At 47.3% G+C, this 25441-nt stretch overlaps 1 protein-coding gene across 4 annotated transcripts in view; it reads left to right on the forward strand.

The window, feature by feature from the left end:
• The window catches only part of HTT (huntingtin), a 120330-nt gene that overhangs the window by 34315 nt on the left and 60574 nt on the right, over positions 1–25441 (forward strand). For 3 of the 4 annotated variants that reach the window (XM_019718736.2, XM_074320558.1, XM_074320570.1), the window contains 18 exons: positions 1050–1097; positions 3986–4066; positions 5344–5705; positions 9315–9435; positions 9695–9813; positions 11488–11599; positions 11826–11963; positions 12737–12895; positions 12988–13085; positions 13467–13606; positions 14508–14571; positions 14830–14930; positions 17175–17321; positions 19088–19208; positions 20210–20286; positions 21280–21431; positions 22546–22748; positions 25275–25401. In XM_019718736.2, coding sequence (XP_019574295.2) covers positions 1050–1097; positions 3986–4066; positions 5344–5705; positions 9315–9435; positions 9695–9813; positions 11488–11599; positions 11826–11963; positions 12737–12895; positions 12988–13085; positions 13467–13606; positions 14508–14571; positions 14830–14930; positions 17175–17321; positions 19088–19208; positions 20210–20286; positions 21280–21431; positions 22546–22748; positions 25275–25401 — 2370 coding nt within the window. The remainder of the gene's footprint in view (positions 1–1049; positions 1098–3985; positions 4067–5343; positions 5706–9314; positions 9436–9694; positions 9814–11487; positions 11600–11825; positions 11964–12736; positions 12896–12987; positions 13086–13466; positions 13607–14507; positions 14572–14829; positions 14931–17174; positions 17322–19087; positions 19209–20209; positions 20287–21279; positions 21432–22545; positions 22749–25274; positions 25402–25441) is intronic. The other variant, XM_074320562.1, reaches the window with a different exon arrangement.

Raw genomic sequence — 25441 nt, forward strand, 5'->3', positions numbered from 1 at the left:
CCCGACAGCTGACAACGCAGGTAGTGGCCGTATTCTAGGAGCACAGAACTGAAGTGTAGCAAGGTGAGGTGGCAAAATGAGGTCAGCTCTGGCTCGGCTGCCTCCACGTGGGGAAAGTACTTCCAGGACCTCTCATCTCTGTCACTTTGCCAGAGATGGGACCTTCAGGTCCTCCTAGGGATTTTCGAGTTCCTTTCTGCTCTCGGATCCTATTCGCTGTCCCGATTGCCCGTTCCTACTCTGGGCACTTCCTGTGCCTGGTCTGTGCCCTCCTTCTGTGTGCTCTCGGGCTTGGGCCCTGACCCTGCCACCCTGTGCTGCTGCTTGCTGACCACTGCTTTTCCTGCACACAGTGGGTGGGCCCCATCTGGCATGGAGTCACCCCTTGGGCGCTGGAGTAGGTGGGGAGCCCTGCATCACAGCCGCCAGGACAGTGTGGCACCGAGCAGGCTTCTGGCACTCGTGGCCTGTCCTGGGCCCTGAGCAGTGTGGTTGGTTTCATGCAGCGCGCGTGCAGCGTGGCACCACAGGCACCACAAACGAGGCAGACGTGGATTAATTTTTTTCTAACCGCTACTTCCTTTAACATAAATGATTCCAGAATCACAAGCCGAAAATATTAACATGTCTGTTCACTGTCCTTGGTCCTGAAGAATCCTTTTCCCTAAGGATTGCACGCCTGACGAACTGTTGCTGAAATACTCATTTCTAATGATCATTTCTGATGGAAATTTATATTTGATTATTAGTTGACCATATAATCTGAGATTTCTGATGCTTTTAATTTGGCTTTTTAAATGCACTTTATTTGAGCTCTTTTGACGTTTTTGGTCATATCTTTAAAACTGCATTATTTGAGTGGTAATATATTTTCCTGTTGTCGAAATTAAAGTGTTGCAGTATGGTGCTTAAGCACCGCCTGTGGAAATGTATGTCCACATATTCTCTAATTTTAAAGTCAAATCAAGCTTTTTGAAGATTTTCGAATTCCTTCTGGAATTCAGCAGCTTGTTACTTTACTTTCATCTGTCATTTTCTGTGATTTACAGCTGGAGGGGGTTCTTCATGCAGCCCTGTCCTTTCAAGAAAACAAAAAGGTGATTATTTCAGAAATCAGAGTTTTTAATCTTACTGATTTTTCTGTACTTCCATAATGCAATCAACGGTGCTATATGTCTTCTCAGCAGAGTGACTGATTGTATGTCTAAATGTTGCTGGAATCAAACATGCCTAGCAGGGTGGTTTTTAAAAATTGCTTGTGTATCAGAATTGTTTTGTCATAAATTTTTTTTTTTTTTTTTTTTTTTTTTTTAGGGCAACAGGACTTTATTGGGGAACAATGGTCAAATTGTTGTCCTTTCAGTCTTAGTTGTGGAGGGTTCTGTTCAGCTTCAAGTTGTTGTTCTTTCAGTCTTAGTTGAGGAGGGCGCAGCTCAGCTCCAGGTCCAGTTGCCGTTGCTAGTTGCAGGGGGCACAGCCCACCATCCCTTGCGGGAGTCGAACCGGCAACCTTGTGTTTGAGAGGACAGGCTCCAACCAACTGAGCCATCCGGGAGCTCCGCGGCAGCTCAGCTCAAGGTGCCGTGTTCAATTTTAGTTGCAGGGGGCGCTGCCCACCATCCCTTGCGGGAGTCGAGGAATTGAACTGGCAACCTTGTGGTTGAGAGCCCACGCTCCAACCAACAACTGAGCCATCCGGGAGGCAGCTCAGCTCAAGGTGCCGTGTTCAATCTTAGTTGCAGGGAGCAGAGCCCACCATCCCTTGCGGGACTCGAGGAATTGAACTGGCAACCTTGTGGTTGAGAGCCCACTGGCCCATGTGGGAATCGAACCGGCAGCCTTCGGAGTTAGGAGCACGGAGCTCTAACCGCCTGAGCCACCGGGCCGGCCCCTGTCATAAATTTCTAATGTTTTACGTCAGGGGTCAGCAAACTTTGTCTGTAAAGGGCCAGGTGCTGCCTATTTTAGCCCTGTGGGCCTTCCTGTCTCCTTGGCAACTGTCCGGCTGTGTCCTTTGGCCAGGAGGGCAGCCATGGGCAATAAACACTAAGCTAGTGCATGTGGCTGCATCCTGTGAAACTGGCCACAGAAGCAGGTGAGCTGCAGTCTGCCTCCTCCTGCTTTAGGGAAGGTGTCATGTTTTATAAGGTAACTTACATTTCCAGTGAATTTGTTTAATATCAGTCAGGAATAACATCTGGTTAATTATTCGGTTAATTTGGGCCTGGTTATCATTTTTCAGCCGTATTTAGCTTTGTAGCTGCCACAGTGTTCTGATGCAGTTAATTTCTTCTTATTGGATCAAAGCATTTCTGATATAATCTGATAGTGTTGATACACATTGTCACTTTGCAACACCAGTTATTTTCTTTCCCAGTCTAGGTTTCCATAGGAAGTAATTGTTGTCAGTTTATATTTTGAAATACTAAAAGATGAATTCTTTTCTTATTGAGGTTAATTACATACGACATACTAATCTTTTTGTGTCATGAGTTGAGTGTTTGCGAGCCTGCTGCCTAATGTTATTTGCAGTATTGGCTGGGATCTTAACAGGAAATATTCTAGCCTTGACTGAGTTAAGTAAACATTTCCTAGAAGAACTTAGAAGTAGTAACATTTGGGCCCTCATAGTGTGGGATACTTAATCAGGTATGAGATTTTGGTGAAACACTGAGATTGTTTGAGAGAGATTCTGGGAAAACTAGTCTCTCTATTGAATTTGGAGGAGATTCTCAGGCATGTGACTAAGTTACTCCGATGCTTGTCGTGTTTGTTTCCCGTGATGAAAAGATGACCGAGTCACATGGTTGACATGAGTTGTTTTGTTTTCTTCTGCCTAGGACGTGGGATATCCTCAGTCTGTTTAGCTTTCTATTGTTTTGTTTTTCATTTAGAGCTGTGATTTTCAAACTTTTGTAGTGGCCTCAAAATTCTTTTTTTTTTTTCAAGTGAAATCTGCCTCTTTATAAGAAAGGTAAAGGCAGAGTTGTTGGATGTAGGGTCAGGTGAGGCTGGGGGTGTGTGGCCTGGCATCCCTTCTCTGGCGGTGCCTGCCTCCCCCTTCTCCCCCATCTGCTAACCACTGGTTGGGGGGACAGAGTGCCTTCATTAGCACCTGAACTCATGGAGGAGGAGAGGGTGGGGATATCTGCTTTCTCAGGGTAAACTGCTTGTTCTGTAATAAAGAATTATTTAGCAGATAGTCCTATGTCAGTTTCATCTATATTTGGGTTTCCTTTGCTTTTGCCTTTAATGTCACACCAGTGTAGAGTTTTGGAAGTTGTTAAACCTTTGACCTGTTCTTTGAAGAGCAGTGAAATTAAAAGTTGCCAATAATTATTTTGACAGTGTCCCTTAATGACATTTATATGTAATGTAGTCATAAGATTTAAGGAATCCAGTTAAATCATACTTTGGAAACCATAAGCTAAAATGTATTTTTAGAACTTTGCAAAAGATGAAATATTATTTCACCCTCCCAGATCATACAGTGCTTGAGTTCTGATTGTCAACCATAGAATCTAGTAAATTAAAAGATATAAAATAAAAGTGACTTTTAGGTGTAAAAGTTTTATATATAAATTCTGATGTGCCATTGAAGATATGACATGAATATTCCAAGGGCTAATACAATTGGTTCTGGCTCTAACTTACCATTTTTAAAACTAGATAGTAATATGAATTATTCATCATTAACAGTAATCTAAATCAATAAATATTTATTATTAAATACTTTGGGGCAGTTTGAGAATCATTGCTTTAAACTTTTTTCCATAACGGTCTATTGATTTGAACGATACTCTCTAATATCTGTGCATTCTTTGTGAGTAGCACTCCAGAGGCACTAAAATATTTAACTATTGCCGTGACTTGTGTGAGAGCAGAATCGGTATGCGTATGAGTTTGCATTTAGACTGCATTTGTTTGCTTTGCCAAGCCCTTCTGTTTGGTGAGCTTAACGGACTCTTGCTGCGTCATTTCTTAGGAAAAGTGCTCTTTGGAGAAGCAGCGGCCTTGGAGGACGACCCTGAGCCCAGGTCGGAGGCCGGCAGCCCAGCCTTTGCAGGTAGCTCTCGGAGTGGCAGTGGGTCTGTCCTGCGTCCTCTGCTGGCCCCACCTCTGCCTGCCCCGCCCCTTAGTGTACCTGCTCCTGGTGGATAACTCGGGCTCCTCTAGAAGGTTCACTTTGAAACGTGTGTGTCTCCTTGCATCAAATATTTGCTCTTTTCCTTGGTTTAGGCTGTTTTAAAATTAGGTTCATACTCCTTGAGTAAGGATAGTGGGTAGAAGTGTGTCATGAACTGCCCTGGTCGGGAGGGTGAAAGATGGGGTTAAAAATTGTCTGTGGATAATTTAGCTGGGGAGAATTCTGTTTGTTTACAGAGTTATCTAAGTAGGTTCTTTATTCACCTTATAAAGGATGAGTATTGACTAAGATACTAATAATTGGGTTAAATGAGAGTGGTTTGGATTGTATAATCCTATCCAAAAGAATATTTTGAGATAACTGAAAATATGGCTAAAATATTTGGGGAGGATAATATGAATAACCCCCGTGGTGATTATTTATTCATTTATTTTACAAACTAGAAGCCAATTTCTAATTACAGAAATAAAGTTAAAACACATAAAAAAAACTGACAGCTTCCACAGCGTTATAAGTAAAGCTCAGTGCTCACTGACACCGTGGCCCCCAGGGGAGCCCACTGCTAATGGCTTGGTGTAGGTCTTTTTGTGGTGGTTTTTATGCAGTGTCGTTTTTAGCCGGCATTTCAAAACGAAACGAGGAAAACGTGGTACAAATTTATGCTTCAGGAAAGTAGGACCGGCTTAGAGGTGTGGGAAGCAGGAAAGGCCACTCAAAACGACGGTTAATTCGCCGTCCTGTCTGAGCACTGCTCGCCCGGGCTTTGGTGAGCGCACCTGTGCCCCTGGCCTGGCCGCCTGTGAACTGCCCGTTAGCTGTAGGTCTTTACACGCGGCTCTGAGTGGTGGCTGCAGTGGCTGCCTAAGAACTTGAGGTGGTGATGTTACTGGGCGTACGTGAGGTTTGCAGTGAAATGCCCGCTGGAAATATTGATAGCACTTAAAATGTACTGGCTGCTGACCCTTACTGTATTAAGTGGCGAAAGGTAGGTAAATAACACAGTGGAAAGCGATTTGGTAATGTTTGAAGGCTGCGCTGTGCCCTTGCTTTTGAAATAACTAGTTCAGATTTTTACCATATTTCAGGCTTTTCTGCAGTTAAAATGGTGATAGTGAATTCTGGGTATTGTGCGTACATTTGATCCCTATTGAATGTTTTCCCAGCCCTTTGAGGAATGGGTGTTTCTTTGTCTTCAGCCTCAGTGAAGGGTGAGATCGGTGGTGAGCTGGCTGCCTCTTCCGGGGTCTCTACTCCTGGCTCTGCCAGCTCAGCTGCTGACTCCACGAGCCACGACATCATCACCGAGCAGCCCCGTGCCCAGCACACGCTGCAGCCGGACTCGGTGGACCTGGCCGCCTGTGACCTGATGAGCACGGCCACAGACGGGGACGAGGAGGACATGCTGAGCCACAGCTCCAGCCAGGTCAGCGCCGTCCCGTCCGACCCCGCCATGGACCTGAACGGTGGGACCCAGGCCTCCTCACCCATCAGTGACAGCTCCCAGACCACCACTGAAGGGCCGGACTCGGCGGTGACCCCTTCAGACAGTTCAGAGATTGTAAGTGCTGGCAGGGGTGCCCCGCTTTCTGCAGAGGGGTCTTCCCTACAGCCCCAGCCTGGGCCCCCCCTGCTTATTCTCCCCTTTCCCTCTGACCCACTAGTAACAGTGCACAGGCCACAGCTCTGAGCATTAGTGGGGAGCTTGGCCCCATCCGAGACCTTCACCGAAGGAAACGGCTGAGCATCGTCTGTGTTGAACGTGGAGGCCCAGATTAGTTGAGGACGTGGACTCCTCTAAAATTGAGTGCGTCTTAAATTCTTTAAGACCTTGTTGGGCACAGGTGAAACCATGATTGTAAAAAATCTTTAAGAAGCCTATTAACAGATCTGTGGGCCAACGCAATGTAATTAATAACATGAATCCTATGCATTATTTTAACACTTTGTGACTTTTCAAAATGTTTACAACGTGTCTCATCCATAGAGCATGCAGTACCTCCAATCTCTGAGTTAGTGGACAATTTGTGCCTCAAGGATGGTTTAATCAGAAAGTTTGTACAGGCGCACACTAGGTTTTACACCCAATGTTATTTAAGAAGTTTGTACGCTAAGTGTTTTGCTACTGTTGAATATGTTTTGTTAAGAGCATGGTTTTGTTTTTCACTTGGCTGAATACAGAAACGTTGAATTACAAACCACGGGCTGTAGCACGTGCATGTCCCCTTTGAGCAGTTGTCACATGGCTGTGATTTCTAATGGCTATGTGGGTTTAGTTACTCGTTAGAGAAGTGGGCTCGTGGGTAGGGGTTCTAACCAGAGGCCTGGGGAGGCGGGGGCTGATCGTGGAGCAGGGGCAGTGACTTCAGGCAACAGAAGGGCAGGCACGTTCTCCAGCACGGGGCAGGGAAGGCTGGGGAAGGTGCTGGGCACAGGGGCGCGTGACGTCTGCGCGGGGTGCGGCCGGCCGGGCATACCAGCTCCCACAGACATCTTGCCTCTTTATAGTAGATAGTATCTGGGCAGACTTGTTAGAAATCGGAATGAATGGCCGTAGGAGACGCTGGGAGTGTTTCAGCAGAGGGGAATGTGTGGCAGTGCTGGGGTCGGGCCTGGCAGGCCGGCCTCTGGCCCGTAGGGAGCTGAACACCTTCCCTTGACTTTCCACATTGCTGTCGTTCTTTTTGTGTGATGGCATGCTTCCACCTTGTATCCAGTCATTAAGTGTTTGCTGAGCAAATATATTGAAGACCTAGTATGTTCCAGGGAGTGTTCTATAAACCGGCGATGACGTCCGGGGCATGACATTGAAAACTGCTCGCATGGAGCTAGTATCCTGGAGTAGGAGTCCTCCAGCGCTCTCTGGGGAGGACCAGAGAGTAAATATCTTTGGCTTTCTGAGCCACGTGGCCTTGGTCACGTCTCTGCGTTGCCGTGTGAAAGCAGCCATGGAAAACATAAACAAATGAGCATGACGGTGTTCCAGTAAAACTTTATTTACAAAAACAGGTGGTGGTCCCGGTTTGGCCCAGAGGTCACAGTTTGCCTACCCCTGTTTGAGAGTGTGTATATGTGTGTGTAGGGCAGGTTATTAGCTAATAATAGTCAGTCAACAAATACATACGTAGTCAGAGGGATGTAAGCGCCATAGAGAAAAGTGAGCCAATTGAAGGGGGGAGGGAGTTTCCTCACGAGACAGACAGTTCAGTGTGGCGTAAGGGACTTGGCCTGGGGGGAGCCCACCAGCATGAGAATTTGGGTTCTGCCATTAGCTGTGTAGCCTGGAGCTGTTATGCCCCTTCTGCCTCAGCTTCTTACCCGTAAAACGAGGATGGTAACAGTACTCGTGGTATAAGACTTAACGAAGACGAGGGCATGTAATACATGTGAAGTGCTTTTGATCCTGCCTGAGGCATCCAGAAGATGTTTTTTATTATGTTTTTTTGTTGTTGTTTTTATAAACTGGAGGATGGAGAGGGGAGGAAATTAATTTTCTTGGTTGTTTTTGATCATGTTGCTTGACTTTTTAAAAATTTAATTAAAAGGATTTGAAATTATTTTTGGAAAATGATAATAGAATTTGTTACAGTAATTTACTGGCGTATTAAGGGTTTATCATTCAGTTTTTCAGGTAAATTACATGGGATTCCAAGTAGATGTGAAAAACGTTGCAGTATGGAATCCTAACCCAGCTTATGGCTGTATGTGTGAGACAACTGTGTCCAAAGCTTAGTTGATTCAGTGCTAGCAGTTTAGGACATAACCTGCGAGGTCTAATCAAACAACACAGTGAAAATTTAAATAAAAAAAAACTTATTACAGTAAAAGACACATTGCCATTAATCCCCCTCAAAGTACTTTCCCTCGCTTTGAACACACTTATCCCATCGTTCTTGCCACTTTTTTTAATTAAAGTTCATTGAGGTGACAATTCTTAGTAAAGTTACATAGATTTCAGGTGTACAATTCTGTATTACATCATCTATAAATCCCATTGTGTGTTCACCACCCAGAGTCAGTTCTCCTTCCATCACCATATATTTGAGTTCTTGCCACTTTCTGAAGCAGTTCTGGAAGTCCTCTTTCATGGGTATCTTTAGTTGTGCTGTTGTGGCTGCCTCGATGTCTTGAATCGTTTTGACTTTGGGGAAGAGCCAGAAGTCCCACGGTGCCGGGTCCAGTGAATAAGGCAGATGAGGACACACTAATATTTTTATTTGACAGAAATTGCCATACCAGAAGCGATATGTGACACGGAGCGTTGTCATGATGGAGGATGATTTACAGCACACTTTAAAACACACCTTCTCTCAACCATAGCTTATACCTGACTAACAGCACTGAATAAGTTGAAACTTGTCACATACTTTGTTACTAAGTTTTGACGGCTGCTTTCCATGTTGAAGGTCCCTGCCTTTCCGTTGCATGGCACTTGGCAGCAGCATTCACTGTATTTTGTGATCACAGCGGATAGGCTCTGTGTCACACATCGCTTCTGGTACGGCAATTTCTGCCAAATAAAAACATTACGATGTGTCCTCATTCACCTTATTTACCGGATCCAGCACCATGCGACTTCTGGCTCTTCCCCAAAGTCAAAATGATTCAGGACATTGAGGCAGCCACGACAGCACAACTGACGATACTCATGAAAGAGGACTTCCAGAACTGCTTCAGAAAGTGGCAAGAATGATGGGATAAGTGTGTTCCAAGTGAGGGGAAGTACTTTGAGGGGGATTAATGGCAATGTGTCTTTTACTATAATTTGTTAAATTTAAACATTTACCACATCGTTTGATTACACCTAGTATTATACTGTTAGGCTTTTGTCTAAAAAATTTTTCCTCATTTTTGACTTACTGTAAAAATTGTGAAGACAAAGATTTAATTTAATTATTTTTTTTTTCATAGCAAGAAGAAATGTCCAGATTGGACATTCCAGATTGGAATTTTTTGAGTTATAAAATCTTTGAAAATGTAGTAACTTGTGATCAGTAAGCTCTCGGTAATTTATACACATGCATCTATGTGCCTTTGTGCAGTGGCCTTTGTGTTAGTGTGTACGATGTGGGCCGTGTTACATAGGGGTTTTGCCTTTGCCCTTCCGTGTTGAGGCCTGTCCTCGGTGGTGACACTGCAGAGCCTTCACAGCCCCTCTTGAACCGTCTAGGTGTTAGATGGCGCTGACAGCCAGTATTCAGGGATGCAGCTGTCGCCGCAGGATGACGACGAGGACCCCACAGGTGTTCTTCCCGATGAAGACTCAGATGCTTTCGGAAACTCTTCACTCGGTATGTTGGCTTCAGCCAGTGCACTGCCAAATGGTCTTGCTTTCAACTGTGACATCTAAGGTTTAGCTTCCAAGAAAAATCTCTTGATAGCTTTTTTTTCTGGGTCATAAACAGCAAATGAGGAAGAACGATTGAGGAGTGATCATCCTTTTTCTTGATCTAACTCCTGCTGTACTTTCACGTTAACTGTGTGTAAATATGTGTATTTGTGCTTTAATGGGAAGCTTGCTCCTTCATCTCGATTTCTCTGTTTTTGAAGCCCTTCAGCAAGCACACTTGTTGAGCAGCATGGGCCACAGCAGGCAGCCCTCTGACAGCAGTATAGAGAAGTGTGTGTCCAGAGAGGAGGCTGCTGAACCAGGAGAGCAAGAAAACAAGGTGAGAGACGTAGGCAGGCGCCCACACCGCAGTCTGCGCTCGTGAGCGTTGAGTCACTGCAGTACCCTGTCTGCCATGCGGCGTGTCCTCCTGCTTCGAGCTTTTGCTCAGCTGTGCCCTTCAAATGCTGCCCAGGCCTGCTCTGCTGCCTGCCTCCGAGGCACTGCCCCAGGCCTTGGGAATTGCCTGGAGCTCTGCCTCCCTGGGCGCCCTCCCTGCCCTCTGCCCCCAGCCTGTCCTACCTGGTGGCTACCTCACCTGCTTTCTCGGACCATTCATTTGATGGTCATGTGTGGCCTTGCAATATTTCTTGTTTGTGTTCCGTTGAACTGATTTGTTTGTTTGTTTATTATGGTAAATAAAATACCGTCACATAAAATTTGCCAGTTGAGTGGCACTGAGGCTTGCACACTGCTGTGAACTTCCCCACGGTCATCTTCAGGGCTTTCCATCGTCCCAGACTGAAACTGTCCCCACGAAACACCTCCCCAGCCTCTCATCACCTCCATTCTGCTTTCTGTCTATGGATCTGACTCCTCCAGGGACCTCATAGAAATGGAATCGCGCAGTGCTTGTTCTGTGTCTGGCTGACACTGAGCGTCGTGTCCTCCAGGTCCGCCCATGTTGTCCCATGTGTCAGATGTCCTTCCTTTTTAAGGCTGAACGATAGTCCGTTAAGTGTGTACACCACATTTTGGTTTGCTGTTCATTCATCGATGGACACATTGCTTCCATCTTTTGGTGACTGTGAATTATGCTGCCAGGAACGTGGGGGTACAAATATCTCTTCAGGACCCTGATTTCGATTTTTGTGTGTGTACACCCAGATGTGGATGGCCGCTCATGCTGCATTTAAGGTTCTGAAGAACTGCCTGTCCTCCCAGTTAATTTTAAATTCCTTTAGGGCAAGAAATAGTGCTTTATACTTAGTCCCACATAGATGCTCAATTAGTGTCATGGCCTTAGTAGTTCCTTCTCGGTCCCCTGGTGCCAGGCCTGCCCCTTGGTAGTTCCTTCCCGGTCCCCTGGTGCCAGGCCTACCCCTTGGTAGTTCCTTCCCGGTCCCCTGGTGCCAGGCCTGCCCCTTGGTAGTTCCTTCCCGGTCCCCTGGTGCCAGGCCTGCCCCTTGGTAGTTCCTTCCCGGTCCCCTGGTGCCAGGCCTGCCCCTTGGTAGTTCCTTCCCGGTCCCCTGGTGCCAGGCCTGCCCCTTGGTAGTTCCTTCCCGGTCCCCTGACACCAGGACTACCTCCCCAATAGTTACTTCCAGCTCCTTTGGCACCAGGCCTGCCCCTCAGCTCTGGGCTTTCCCCAGGCCTTTCCCTCTGCTCGAGAGCTTCTCCTTGTCTTAGAGACGATGGCTCATACTGTACTTGCCCACACAGCCTCTCCTGAGTGCCGGGGCTCAGCTGCCTTCCTAGCCCATGTGCCCTCCCTGTCGGTTAGGCTGAGCTCCTCCCTGCCACAGTCCACGTGACCCTGTGACCGGTCTGTTGTGCCCACTGTGGTCTGTGAGGTCAGGCGTGTACCTGGGCAGAGAAAGGCATTTGTATCCCCAGCATCCAACATAATTGCTGCCCGGGAACCATTTGTTTAATGAGCAAACGAAGGAATATATTGGTTCTCTGACAAACAAGTTTCTATAAGACAAATAAGTGTCAGTTTTCTGTGTTCTAGCCTTGCCGGATCAAAGGTGACATAGGACAGCCTACCGACAACGATTCTGCTCCCCTTGTCCATTGCGTCCGCCTTTTGTCTGCTTCGTTTTTGCTAACTGGGGAAAGAAATGGTAAGTATAGAAGGGCGGCTGCAGTGGAAGGAAATTAGTAGGTGTCACAGGTCAGTTTTGTGCCTGGTTAGTGCAGCCCAGGGAGTCAGCTGGTTGAGAGCGTCATTTCGCTGACTGGCGGGAGGAGGGAGGGGACGGTGGGCAGCTGCTCTCGCAGATCCAGTGTTGTGTCTTCGGAAATGAAGTGTTTGCTGCTTTGAAGGTGACCCAGGTGGTTCCCTTGCAGCGCTGGTTCCAGACAGGGACGTGCGGGTCAGCGTGAAGGCGCTGGCTCTCAGCTGTGTCGGAGCCGCGGTGGCCCTTCATCCCGAGTCTTTCTTCAGCAAACTTTACAGAGCGCCCCTCGACACCACGGAGCACCTTGGTATGTTCAGGTTCGCCTCTCTCCTCACGTGTCGTCATTATGCAGAAAACTGTTTTAAACCATCTTTGCTGTTTCAGAGCAGGAAACTTTTGAGTTGATTTGTGTCATTTGAACTGTGTCGTATTCTCCATCAAACACACAGATAGTAATTAGCGTCCCTTTCTGGACCCCTGTCCGTGGGATGTTTAGGTGAAAAACACACAACGAAACAGTAGATTTCTGGGAATGTAAAGCCAGTTGACTACGCTTGGGTTTGTACCAAAAGCATGAAGTGTGTATGATCAGAATTGCCTGGGTCATGCTGAGACATTCACACTCAGACATGTGGGCACAGCGTGGCCGCGGCCACAGCAGGTCCCTTGTGGGACGTGTTCTCGTCACTGAGTAAGTGGTGGGAGGAGCCTGTGTGGGAAATGGCCTCCTCTCTCTCTCTGGGCGAGGCGGCAAACTTGGGCTTTTAATTTATGTTAGTTGAGTGTGGACCGGTTTAGATTGAGTTTCTCTCATCTTCTTTTTGAAATGAAATCCTGTAATTTGCTTATGAGCTGACCCCCTGGAATTACCACCTGTTGTGTGTGGGTGTCAGGCAGATGCCGCCTCTAGACTCTTGAAGCCCCCAAATGCCTTTCCCACTCACAGTAGTTAGAGTGAGGTCTGGTTTAAATTGGCATCGCCCCCTGCGCTTTTCTTCTTTCCCAACAATGAAGCTTGTATGTTGAGTTGCAAGGTTGAAGGTAGGGCCCTTCACGGTGGCTGCGCACTTCCTCCCCCAGAGGAGCAGTACGTCTCAGACGTCTTGAACTACATCGACCATGGAGACCCGCAGGTCCGAGGGGCCACAGCCATTCTCTGCGGGACCCTCATCTCCTCCACCCTCAGCAGGTCGCGCTTCCATGTGGGCGACTGGATGGGCACCGTCAGGGCTCTGACAGGTAACGGCCAGCCTTCCAGGACTGTCTTTTCTGGGTAGCAGGCGCAGGTTCACGTTTTCATGCAGGCATTTGTTGCTGGCTTTTCTGGTCAGGAAATACATTTTCTCTGGCGGACTGCATCCCCTTGCTGCAGAAAACTTTGAAGGATGAATCTTCTGTGACTTGCAAGTTGGCTTGTACAGCTGTGCGGGTGAGATTATTGGAAGTTTTACCATTATTACAATTAAAATGTTAAATGTGTCCAGGTCTTCTAAAGCTGTAAACAAGAATAAGTATCTGTGTATCCACTGCTCAGCTTTAGGAAGAAGACATTGCCGATAAAGTTAAGGTTTAATAGACTTTGGTTTGAGTTTTGAGTCTCAGAAAATTGGTTTGAAATACACCTTTTCCTAAAGAATGTATTTAGAAATAGAAAGGGGCACGCTTCCTTCTAAACTCGAGGTTACCGGGGTGAAGTGTGTACTGTCAGCATCTCGGGTGTGGGACAGGTGTGTCCATGATGTCACAGCCCGTTGGTGCAGCTGCAGCCCCTGACCGGCCGCCGTGGCCATGCCTTGCTTTCCGTTCCCAGCACTGCGTCATGAGCCTCTGCAGCAGCAGCTACAGTGAGCTGGGGCTGCAGCTGATCACAGACTTGCTGGGCCTAAGGAACAGCTCCTACTGGTTGGTGAGGACCGAGCTGCTGGAGACGCTGGCTGAAATCGACTTCAGGTGAGCACGTGAGGTTCATTATCAGGGACCAGCCGGGGCCATCTATGCAGGTGTGATGGTGTCCAGGTAGCCCATGCAGAGACCCGGGGCTTCCGGCCCTCAGTGCCGTCCTCCTCTGCTTCCTTGTTCTCGTCTCCTTAAATGCAGTGCCCTTTTCTGATGGTCTTAGTCCTGCAAGCATTCTGGCTGGTGGAGATAAAATGGCTCCGACTTTTAAAATAGTGTAGCTTATATTAGTTCTGCTTCCTAAAAAGGAATTTACTCTTCATCACACTGAGCTTAGGCCAGACAGCTGATGTGTATTTTATTGCAACTGAAAAATAACTTCTGATATGTTGCACTTTTTCATTTCCTAGGAGTGAGCTTGGGTTCGAGGTTTTTCTTTCAGAAGGGATGTTTTCCTGTGTTGCCCGGGTGTTTTTAAGGCACCACCGTCAGAGGCCGGTCTCGTGCCAGGCCATGCTGGCCTCCCCCTGCGGGCAGGGTGTTTTCTTGCATCCTCAGAACATCTCTGAGAATTAGAGGTTGTCCCAGCTGCACTCCACAGACGGGGTGCCGAGCGCGGTAGCAGGAGAATGTTGGGGTCTGGCCCGCAGCTGCCCCGCGCTCTGCACAGGGCATCGGAGTCCTTCAGAATGACTTGTGTGTACTTATTGTGAGGAAACCACTTTACTGAGTTGCCTGCTTGAGCCTGGAGTCAGAGAGGAATGAAACTGCTTGTCAAACATTAGTCTTTCTGTCCTTTCAAGTAAGCGCTGCCCTTGCCACTCTCAGAGCCCCCTGGCGCTTGGATCGACTCAGCGTGGCCTCCCCGACGTCTTACTTGCCATCAGCCTTCGGGCTTCCGGAGGGGTTTGCTGAGCAATGAATGACTTCATTGTTCAATGTGCTCTCCTGCTAGGTTGGTGAGTTTCCTGGAGGCGAAAGCAGAACACCTTCACAGAGGCGCTCACCACTACACGGGGGTAAGCGCTTCATGTTCACGTTCGCGTTCATGTTTGGGAGCCGCCCAGTCACCTCCCGCTGTCGCATTCCCGCTGTGGCGTCTGCCAGTGTATTCGGCCAAGGTTTAGTTCACAGTCGGTATCATGAGCATCGGGGTTGTGTGGAGGGAACGTAAGACTAGTTATGCCTGAGTTCCTCTTCACTGGCTCGAAAATACCTTCCCGAACATTAGCTAAATACAGAGCTTACATCTGCTTTTATTCGTCCTCTCTCCAAAGCTCTTAAAGCTGCAAGAACGGGTGCTCAGTGATGTTGTCATCCATCTGCTTGGGGACGAAGACCCCAGGGTGCGCCATGTCGCTGCTGCTTCACTGATGAGGTGCGTACAGTGCTTCCCTCGTGACTGACTTTTCTGGTGAAAGCGCTCATGTTACGCGAATGGGGAAAGGGGAAGACTCGGAGGTCTCGGGGCAGTATTCTTAAATCTTCGGAGGTCGTCTTCAGCTACTCTTAAACTATCAAGAAAGAAATTATTCACTGCCACGCGAAGTCTAAATGACAATTCAAACAGCAACAAAATACTAACCCTCTAGAGTAAAAGTAACACGCTTTCATTTTTGAAACTTTGGAATGTAGAGAATAGCGCTAAGAAAATGAAAATTATGGTTGATTCTACCACTTGGAGATAATTTCTGTTAACATTTTGCTGGTTGTCCTGTGTATGAGTTTCTTTTTCAAAATCGGGACAAAATGGACACCCAGTTTTGTGATCTGGTAATTTCCACCTAATATATTATTAGCGTTTTCTTGTTATTAAATACTCTCCTAAAAAAAAGGATCCTTAATTAGTGCCATTTTCACTATGTGGTTTTGATATATTTTTACGTAAATTTTATTTGGTTGGGTATTTAGTTTTTTTCGATTTGAATAATGAATGATGCTCCAGTCAACACTGTTACACATAAATGTTTATAATTTATTTCTTAAAATTTATTTCTAGAAGCTGAGTTGCTAGGCCAGACTTTTTAATGTGTTTTTTCCCTTTAAATTCTAATAGCTTTTTTGAGGTATAATTTTGCATCCCTTAAAATGCATGCATTTTAAGTGTACAGTTAAATGATTCTTAGAACACTCACAGGGTTGTGTAAATGTCACCATAGTCTACGTTTAGGTCATTTGCATCGCCCCAAAGATTCCTGTGCCCCTCTGCAAACTCCCAATTCCCACCCACAGCCCCAGGAACCACAAGTCTACTTCTTGTTTCCAAAGAGCTGCCCTGTCTGGACATTTTCTGTAAATGGGATCATTCAGTAGGTGGACTTTTGCCCCGGCTTCTGTCACTTAGTTTTGTGGGTCATCCGTGCGCAGCAGGTACCACTAGTGCGTTCCTTTTATTGCTGAGTGGTATTCATTCCATCATGTGGAGAACACTACTGTTTTATTCATTCATTCATTCACCAGACGATGGGTATTGTTATTATTTCTGTTTTTTGGCTACTCTGAGTCTTGTTGCTGTGATCATTTGCCTACAAGACTGTATACATGGACACACGTTTTCATTTCTCTTGGGTAGATTCCTAGCAGTGGATTTTTAATGGGATTTGGTACTTACTATGGAATTGCTCCCCAGAAACATACCAGGTTACGTTCCTACTATCAGAATATGATCATGCCTGGTTCTTCTCACCACATCACATATTTCAGAAGAAGTTAAATATGTGTCAGTTGTTCAGACAGAAATTGGTATTTCTTTTTAAAATAACTTTTATCTTAAAAGTAATATGTATTTACTGAACAACGTTTAGGGGAAATATAAATAAGGAAATGAAAATCTTTGTAATCAAACTACTCGAAGAAAACCAGTTACATTTTCGTTCATTCTTCCCGTTTTCACTGCTGTCATTTGCATGTCTTTGATTACTTGTGAGGTTTATGTACCTTTTCATTGACTTATTTAACTGGGTTTGTATGACTCGCCTAATCAGGGATTTTGGATCTTTACCGTTTTCTCCAAGTGATAGCAATTTATTATACCCCTCAAAATTGTGCTTAGTGACCACGTCTCCATGGAGGAAAGATTTTAATTAGAGGTACTGGAGTTTGCAAACCAGTGTGATAAAATCATTGTTTCTGAAAGTTCCGCCCCGCTGTGAGCGTGGGTATATAGCCACGCCCCGCGCACCTCCTGTGCCCCTGGGAAAGTTGCCCGCGTTCTGCCTTGAGTTCAGTTCAGCTTTGTGAGGGACCTCAGCTGGAGCTTTGCCGCCGGGGAGTGCGTGGGGCAGTTGCACACAGCTGCGAACAGGAGTGGGGGACAGCTCCCACCCTAGGATCTGCTCAGTGCTCGTGCTATGGGTGGACCCTGGCTCGGGGCTCCTGTGGGTGCTGAGCAGGTGACTGGAAAGAGAACGTGCTGAGAAAGGCACTTTCGGACAGGCAGCACGAAGGGGCATGTGGTCTGTGCTTGGAGACCCCCACTCTCAGGTGCTGGGATGTGCCCCCCTGAGAAAGGGGCGTGGAGGTCTTGGGGCTGACGGGTCGGGCGGAGCCACTTGACGGAGGAGGCTGGTGAGCCCGTGTTGCACGCACTGTCCTGAGTAAATGAACTTGACTTTTTTGTTAGGCTCGTCCCGAAGCTGTTTTACAAGTGTGACCAAGGACAAGCTGATCCAGTGGTGGCTGTGGCAAGGGAGCAAAGCAGTGTTTACCTGAAGCTTCTCATGCACGAGACGCAGCCTCCCTCGCACTTCTCCGTCAGCACGATCACCAGGTACATGGACCGAGCCGCCGGCCGCCTGCCGTCCTCGTCGGGGAGCACGCGCCCTTCCCTGACGCCTGCCCCAGGGCGTCAGTCTAAAACGGACTTTCTGGAACCAAACCTTTGGGTGTGGGTTTTTGAGTAGGTGGTCTTCTGGTGAGAGGATAGTCCTCTTTTTCAGGATTTGCCACCCCACCTCTTTAATCAAGTTCTGCCAAGTCACAACAGTAATGACACTGTAAATCTTCATTCATTCATTGCAAGCCACATACCAACAAGTGTATTTTTCTGTGTGGCTGATGCTATGTCTTATCTAAAAATTCATTCATTAACATTTTCACTTTATTTGTCACCTGTGACAAGTATGGTTGTGTCATGCCCGTTCATTTTTAGGTGAGCGGGCTATGATAGAGTGTCGGTGTTGTCTTGGGTTATCCACTAGTTCAGCGGTTTGCAATTAGTATTCACAGTTACCGTGGAAGCTTTCGAATGCAGTATCAAGTGACTGGACATAGCCCATTTTCATCTGATTCTCAGACGAGTGGCAGAGACTGTAGAAGTAATTAGAGCAAAATGCTTTAATGAAGTTGTACTCTTTTTAGAATTTTAGTTGGCAAAGAAGGCTATAGACGTGATAAAATTTATGCCTTTTTTAGTAGCTCTCTGTGTTTTAAATGTTATTTTAAAAATTAGTTTTATATGATAAATCTTTCTGCAGAGTGGCAATTTTTTAAAAAACTTGAGCTAAATGACTTCTAAGCTGAAATGTTCTCTTTTATTCTGCGTTTGGATTCCAGCTTGTCAAATTTTGAAGTTGTTACTCCCAAATAAATATTTCTTCGCATGTAAAGAGTGCTTAAAAAGCACACGGAAGTAATTTTCTTCTCAGAGAATTTCCTTTTTGTTAGCTCAGAATTGGCATTTTCTGTCTTTGAAAGGATTCAGGATAAATAATCCTTTAAGATAAGCAGAAGCAGAGTAAGAGTGTTTATCAGGAATTGACAAGCTTAGGGGAAATTGCTGTTTCTAAATGTCATTTCAGAAAATGAATGTTGAGGTGCCAACGGATGAGTATATTTCCTTAAAATTGGTTACTAAGTGTTAATTGGTTTGAAAATTTTCCCAGTTCCACACTTGGCTGGCTCCTTGACACCCAGCAATGTTTCTGTGGATCTGGCATGAGGCACCCATTTAGTTGTGAGGCTGTGTCTGCAGCTCTGCTACTTCTGTTTAGAGTTTGTGTGAGAAGATAAATAGTCTTCTCCTTAGTTTGTTTGTTGAGTGCCTCCGTGGACAGGACACTGAGGGGTACAAGGTGACTCACCACTAACCCACCCCGGCTTCATTCGCAGAGTTGGGGAATTAGAGTCTGTATGTGAGTACAAAGGGGGATGGAAATTACTACGGGCCTTGAATGGAATATGGGAAAAGGGCCGAGGCGGTCTGGTGAAGGAGGACTTTCTTTTGTCTTGGGCTCAGGAGTAGCTTCGTGAGGGAGTTCTTTTCACTTAAAGTTTGAAAAGTGGGTGGCTTGGGATGTGTAGAGAGATTGTAGGCAGGGCTCTGAGGGGAAGTGTTTGGGGCACACTGGAGGAAGGGGGGGGACTTCAAACCATTTTTATAGAAGAATGGCCACATTTATTTGCAGTCTTTATCTTAAAAGTCAAGATTGCTTGAACTTCTTACAGCATTTAATCTTAAACTTTCATGTGCCACTTGAACTTTGAAAAATGTCATAAGCTTTAATAGTAGATTGTAAGTCTCCATATTTCTCTTAGAATATATAGAGGCTATAACTTGCTACCGAGCATAACAGATGTCACCATGGAAAACAACCTCTCGAGAGTCGTTGCAGCGGTTTCTCACGAACTAATCACAGCGACCACTCGTGCACTCACAGTAAGTCTCCATTGGTGGTCTCCGTGAAGGTCATGGTCAGCGAAGGTCATGGTCAGTGCTGATGGTAAGAGCCTGTGTTAGAGCTCTTAACACGTGGGCTTCTTAAGTTGTGCTTCTGTGAACAGTATCATAGTTTATTCCAACAGGAATTAAACAGCTTGCTTTCTGATGATTAATACATGCTCATTGTAAAAAAATTCAGCCAATACAGGAAGACCTAAAAATGAAAATAACAACTACATTATCTGAATTGGTACTATATCAGAAGTTTAAAGTATCTCTAATGTAATTGACCAGTGACTTTGTAATATATACTAAGGGGGAAAAACCAGAATGCCACCAAAGATTTTTGTGTAATGTAATTATCTATAGATCATTACTTAGGATGCTAAAGTGGACAAGAACTATAATGTCCAAGAACCCAAGAATGATTAAATTCTGTGCATACAGTACTGCATTCATTATGCACCTATAAATATGCTTGGAGATTTTTAAGAATATAGTGAGTGTAATCTGGATTATAATATTGAGTGTAAAAGGCACAGCACAAAACTGTGTTCATGTGTTGTCAGATCTTAGTTATGAAAAAGGATATTCACGCATACATTTCTTGCATACTCAAGAAAATAATGGGCAGAAAATTACCAAAATGAATTTTAGGATTATGAGTGATTTTTGTTTTCTTTATATTTTTCAGATGTTCACAAATTTTCTAAAATGAACAAGTGTAACTTTCATAATCAGAGAAAAAGAACATTATACGAAAGTAGTGTTAATGTGCTGATTACCAAGTTAAACCTTGTCATTTATTTTACGTGACAGAAGAAATGCTTGTGTGTTGTGTGAAGCTCAGACAGTTAGAGCTAGGCTGTCCTAGGGCAAATATCCTGGCATTAGACACAGCTCTCCAGTTTTCCACCGTTTGTGCTTTTTATAAAGGGTGAAAGGTTCCATTTAATAACCCTTTTTGATGTTGGGGTGTGTTTTCCTTTCGTCTTTAGTTTGGATGCTGTGAAGCTTTGTGTCTTCTGTCGACGGCCTTTCCAGTCTGCGTTTGGAGTTTAGGCTGGCACTGTGGGTATGTATTTTTCTCAGCACAAGGTTGTCTGAGGTTGTGTGATACAAACATGGTTATTGGGACCCCTTTTTTCTTTCTCGTGAAGCCTTTTGTCCTTGGGAAACTATCCGAAAGCTGCTTGTTTCTGCCCTATTTGTGTGGGAGCTAGTGATGAGTGCTATTGGGAAATACTGAACTAGTTGTAATTTCAGTGTGATGCTCACTCTTCTGCACTTTGGAGGATTTGAGGGTGTGATTTACAGATTCATGTAAGAGAATTTGCATATGCTGGCAAAACGCTTTTTTAATTGGCTTGCTTCTCTCCCAAAATTTTCACTATGTATTAAAAATTTAGAAACTCTTTGATTTAAAATCAAATGTGACCTGTCATACAGAATCGCGATGAACTACGAGAGTATAATTTAGGAACTATTGTAGGAACCAATTCAGCAGTTTTCATTGAAAAATGATTTCCTTCCAATAGAGGGCCCTAATAGATCTGTGAGATAATTTCCAGTCTGCCACAGCAGTTAGGAGGCAGCTTCTGTCCTGTGCGGATTCCTGAGGACAGTTTTGGTGGCTATCCGTCACATTTGGAAGTGAATTGCAGGTCTCACGTGCGTGCCAGCGTGTAGCCAGTCAGCACTTGCTGGCGTGGACCCTGGCCTCCCATCTAGTGTGATTGCTGTCCTGTCAGCAAGTGGTCCATGAGCAGCTACGGTTTCTAGTCGTAGCACCATCACTAGGCTCAGCTTCTAGACGACTGAGGCATTGGAGTAAAATGTGCTAACTCAAATTTTAAAGAATGTTAAAAAGTTATCAAGATAGACAGTTGTGACACTTGGGAGCAGATCTGCTACCCGATTTCCTTTCCCAGGTGATTTTTTTATGGAGCTGTGGTTTACAGGAAAGATGTTAGTTAACTGGTGTGAAATGAATAGCGACGTGCTTTCCTCTCAGTCCATAAGGAAGCAAGGTGGCTTTAAAGTGTTTCTGTCATTTGTCTGCCTCCAGAGTGCCCCCACTGAGCACCTCCGATGAGTCGAGAAAGAGCTGTACTGTGGGCATGGCCACGGTGGTCCTCACCCTGCTCTCATCGGCATGGTTCCCACTGGATCTCTCGGCCCATCAGGATGCTTTGATCTTAGCTGGAAACCTGCTTGCAGGTATGGGCACCAACTTCAGACGGACACCCCAGGTCTTCAGCTTTTGAGTTCCTTTTGAGGGCTGTGGGTGGGGAGTGTCTGAAGGAAAAGTGCTCTGAGGTCGTTGCCAGGGCTAGCTTGTTCCGTTTGTCAGAATCGCAGGCATTACTGACGTGCGGGAATATGTACTATAGGCAGCTGCTCCGTGTTGAGTATTTTAAAGGAGCCCTTTCACAGGCTAGCCCCTCAGCTGGCTGTGGGTAAGCTCATTTCTGGTTTCATTTTAGGGGGCACTAGGGCGATAAGAAAGTATGCCGTGTGGGCTCCATCTCAAGTCACATGTAGACTAGGGGGCCCATGTAAACTAGGCACGGTGACAGCACTGAGTGGCCGTTACCGCTGTCCTTCGGAGATTAGGACAGGAAACAAGATTTATGGGCTGGCAGGAAAGGGCACACCGGACGGAGGGCACAGCACGTGCCCAGACATGACGACATGCAAGACTGTGTGACATTTGAGAATGGTAAGTCATTTTGGATGTCACGGAAGGACAGGGACCAGGATGGCGAATGTGGCTAGTAAGGCAGGAGGGGCCTGTGGGTGCGGATGTCACTGGTCTCCATTAAGGAGGACGTGTGCTGTTTGCCATGAGAGCCACTGAAGAGCTTCGTGGAAGGAGCTGACAACTGGATTAGTGTTTTAGAAAGTTCACTCGGCAGACCGAATGTGGGTTAGAGCAGAAGGCAGGGAAACTCAGGAGGTTCAAATTGTAGTTCCAGCAAGCAAGAGAGTCCAGTATGACAGTGGCTGTGAAATCGTGGGGGAGAGACCAATGGAAGGAGAATGAAAGAGGCAGTCAGCAGGCCTGGGTCACCAGTTGAACTTCGGTTGCAAAGATCAATAAATGGCCCAGGATGACTGTCACATGCTGGATGGGTGTGTGATGGTGACACTCGTGGAAATTGGAAACACGATTTGGGGGGAATATATCAATTTCCTGTTGAATTTGAGGTATCAGCTGACGGCAGGTGGAGCTGTCCAGCACAGAGGGGTCTGAAGACGTGTGTTCCCTAAGCGGTTTCTTTCCCCACACTGCGGAGGTGGGAGGTAACGCCTGTGCCTGTGTCACACACAGCCAGTGCCCCCAAGTCCCTGAGAAGTTCATGGACCTCTGAAGAAGAGGGCAGCGCAGCAACCACCAAGCAGGACGAGGTCTGGCCAGCTCTGGGCGACCGAAGCCTGGTGCCCATGGTGGAGCAGCTCTTCTGCCACCTGCTGAAGGTCATTAACATCTGTGCGCACGTCTTGGACGATGTGGCCCCTGGACCAGCAGTGAAGGTAACCCTGCTTGGGCAGCTGTTTCCATACAGTCCGCGCTCTTAGGCCTCCAGGCTCGCCTGCGTTTACCCCTCTGTCCTTCCTTCCTCTCTTCTTTAAATGAACAAAACTGCTCCTGTCGGGACACTGAATTTAATTCCAAAATGCTATCGTGCAGTTCATAGCCCTTTTGCATCACCCTCAGTTACCGTCACCGCTAAGAGGAAAAAAGCCAGCTGAGGTCTTAGGCTCTGGGCGTTCGCCACGAGCGCTCAGCACTGAAGTGCTGGCTCCAGTCACTCACTGGCTCTCTGAACTGTGGGCAGACACCTGTGTTTTTCTGTGAAGTACAGTTCAGTACAGTCAACTTCAAAGCGAATGGTACCTTGTTCGCACAGTGGATTTGAAATAGGTGAGTGCACTTGGTCAGCTCTGGTTCTTCTCACTTTTCCAGTGCCTTCCATTTCATGTCTCTTCCACCTTGAACAGACTTGCATCTGGCTTTCAGTTCTCCTCCAGCTGCCCCGCAGCCTCTCCCTCACTGCAGACTTCTCAGAAGAGTCCTGTCTGCCCACTTGTCCCGAGGCCTCCCGCCACCCGGACACTGGCCGCCTTTGCGAGGCCTCTCTGGCCTGGGCTCTGTCCACTGTTCCGGCCATCGATTCTTTAGCCCCTGGTGGTCCCATTCCTGCCACCACTCTCCATAGCGGCTCCTCCTGCCCAGAGCAGTCTTTGAATCACGTGGGTACATCCCAGGTCCTGGGGCACTTTCCCCCGCTGCACTCAGTACCCCGTACTGTCCTGAGATGTTCGCTCCAGGTGGCTTCTGGATTGTCCCTTGATTTTCCCCGACCCCTTCTCCCTGGCTCTTTCCTGTTTTCTTCTCTGCTTACCGTTAGTGCTTTCCAGGCTCTGTCCTCTTCATGTTGTCTGGGCCGGTGCCGTGCGACACAACTTCGTAAGGATGGGAGCGTCCCACATCTGTGCCAGCTGGGACAGGTCACGTGGCCGCTGCGCACTTGGCATGTGGCCAGTGCGACTGAACTTTAATTTTTTTTTTTTTTTGGGGGGGGGGGAGGGGAATAGGACTTTATTGGGGAACAGTATATACTTCCAGGACTTTTTCCAAGTCAAGTTTGTTGACCTTTCAGTCTTAGTTGTGGAGGGCGCAGCTCAGCTCCAGGTGCAGTTGCCGTTGTTAGTTGCAGGGGGCACAGCCCACCATCCCTTGTAGGAGTCGAGGAGTCAAACTGGCAACCTTGTGGTTGAGAGGATGCACTCCAACCAACTGAGCCATCTGGCACTGGCCCATGTGGGAATTGAACCAGCAGCCTTCGGCATTAGGAGCCCGGAGCTCAACCACCTGAGCCACCGGGCCAGCTCCTGGACTTTAATTTTGTTTAATTGTCGTTACGTTCACATTTCAACAGCCACATGTAGGTAGTGGCAGGTCTGCTCTCGTGTCCTCAGTATCTAAGCATCAGAGACACCAGACCTGTGTTTGGGGCGCCGTCCAGTGTGGCCAGCTGCCCATGAGAACTCTGCTTGGTGGTTCGCAGGCTCTCAGATGCGGTCCAGGTCTGAACCCAGCCTCCTCCCCGCTGCGCCCGCCGTCTCCCTCACTCGTATTCTGTGAGGCCACAAACGAGAGTCCTGGGCAGCTCCTCACTCTTGCTCACCACGTCCTTTGTTTTCCCTATTAAGTGTCTTGCCCCGAACTTCACGTATATATGTGTGCATGGACGTGTACCTCCACGTGCGTGTGCACACACAGGCGCACGTGCCACTGTTCTGGTCGCAGTCGGACGACTGCAGGAGTGTCCTCGGTACGCTTCTCAAGTAGCGTTGCCGACGTACACAATTAGAGCATAATTCGCAGGCCGTACAACACCCTATTTAAAGCACATGGTTCCGTGTGTTTCCATAGGCCCAAAGAAGTGTTTGGCCATCACCTCTGTCAAGTTTAGAACCCAAGCAGGAACCCTATACTTTTAGCCGCCACCCGTCAACCCTCCCATGTCCCCGGCTCCAGGCACCCCTGCCGCCCTTTCCATTTCTGTGGATGTGCCTTTTGCAGACATCTTGTGTCAATGGAGCCGCGCCCGCAGTGTCTTTATGCTGGCCCTGTCCCCGAGCGGGCTCCAGGTGCAGCTGCCTGGGTGCGGCCCTCTCTGTAGTCCTTCCCTGCAGCCCTCAGTCCATCCTGCTGATGGCAGCCACGACTCACTTCATGTCTGCCTGTTCCCTCGTTTGGGAAACGGGTTCTGAGACGTTGCTCTGTGCCGCCTTTGGTGTTGTGGCTGCCACAGGACACCCTGGCTGCTGCTGGTGGAGGTGACGTGCCCCGCCTGCGGCCCTGAGGGCCCCCTTGTTCCCTAGCCTGTGTCCATGTGCGGGCGATGGTGTGTGTTACAGTAGCTGGTGTGTGTACAGTGCCCGAGCTCTGTAAACGGCGCAGAGAAGGAAGTGCGTGCGTGAGTTCTCAGCGGGTGGTACGACTGTGCACTGTGACTGCCGGTGTCTTCACAGGTCTGCTCTCTCTCCTAGGCAGCCCTGCCGTCGCTCACAAACCCCCCTTCCCTAAGTCCGATCCGACGAAAGGGGAAAGACAAGGAGCCCGGAGAGCAGGCGTCTGTGCCGCTGAGCCCCAAGAAAGGCAGTGAGGCCAGTCCAGGTACGAAGCGGTGGCGGGTGGGGGGCAAGGGCAGGGGCTC

This window comes from Rhinolophus sinicus, linkage group LG02, assembly GCF_036562045.2.
Source record: "Rhinolophus sinicus isolate RSC01 linkage group LG02, ASM3656204v1, whole genome shotgun sequence".
In the NCBI taxonomy this organism is placed as follows: domain Eukaryota; kingdom Metazoa; phylum Chordata; class Mammalia; order Chiroptera; family Rhinolophidae; genus Rhinolophus; species Rhinolophus sinicus.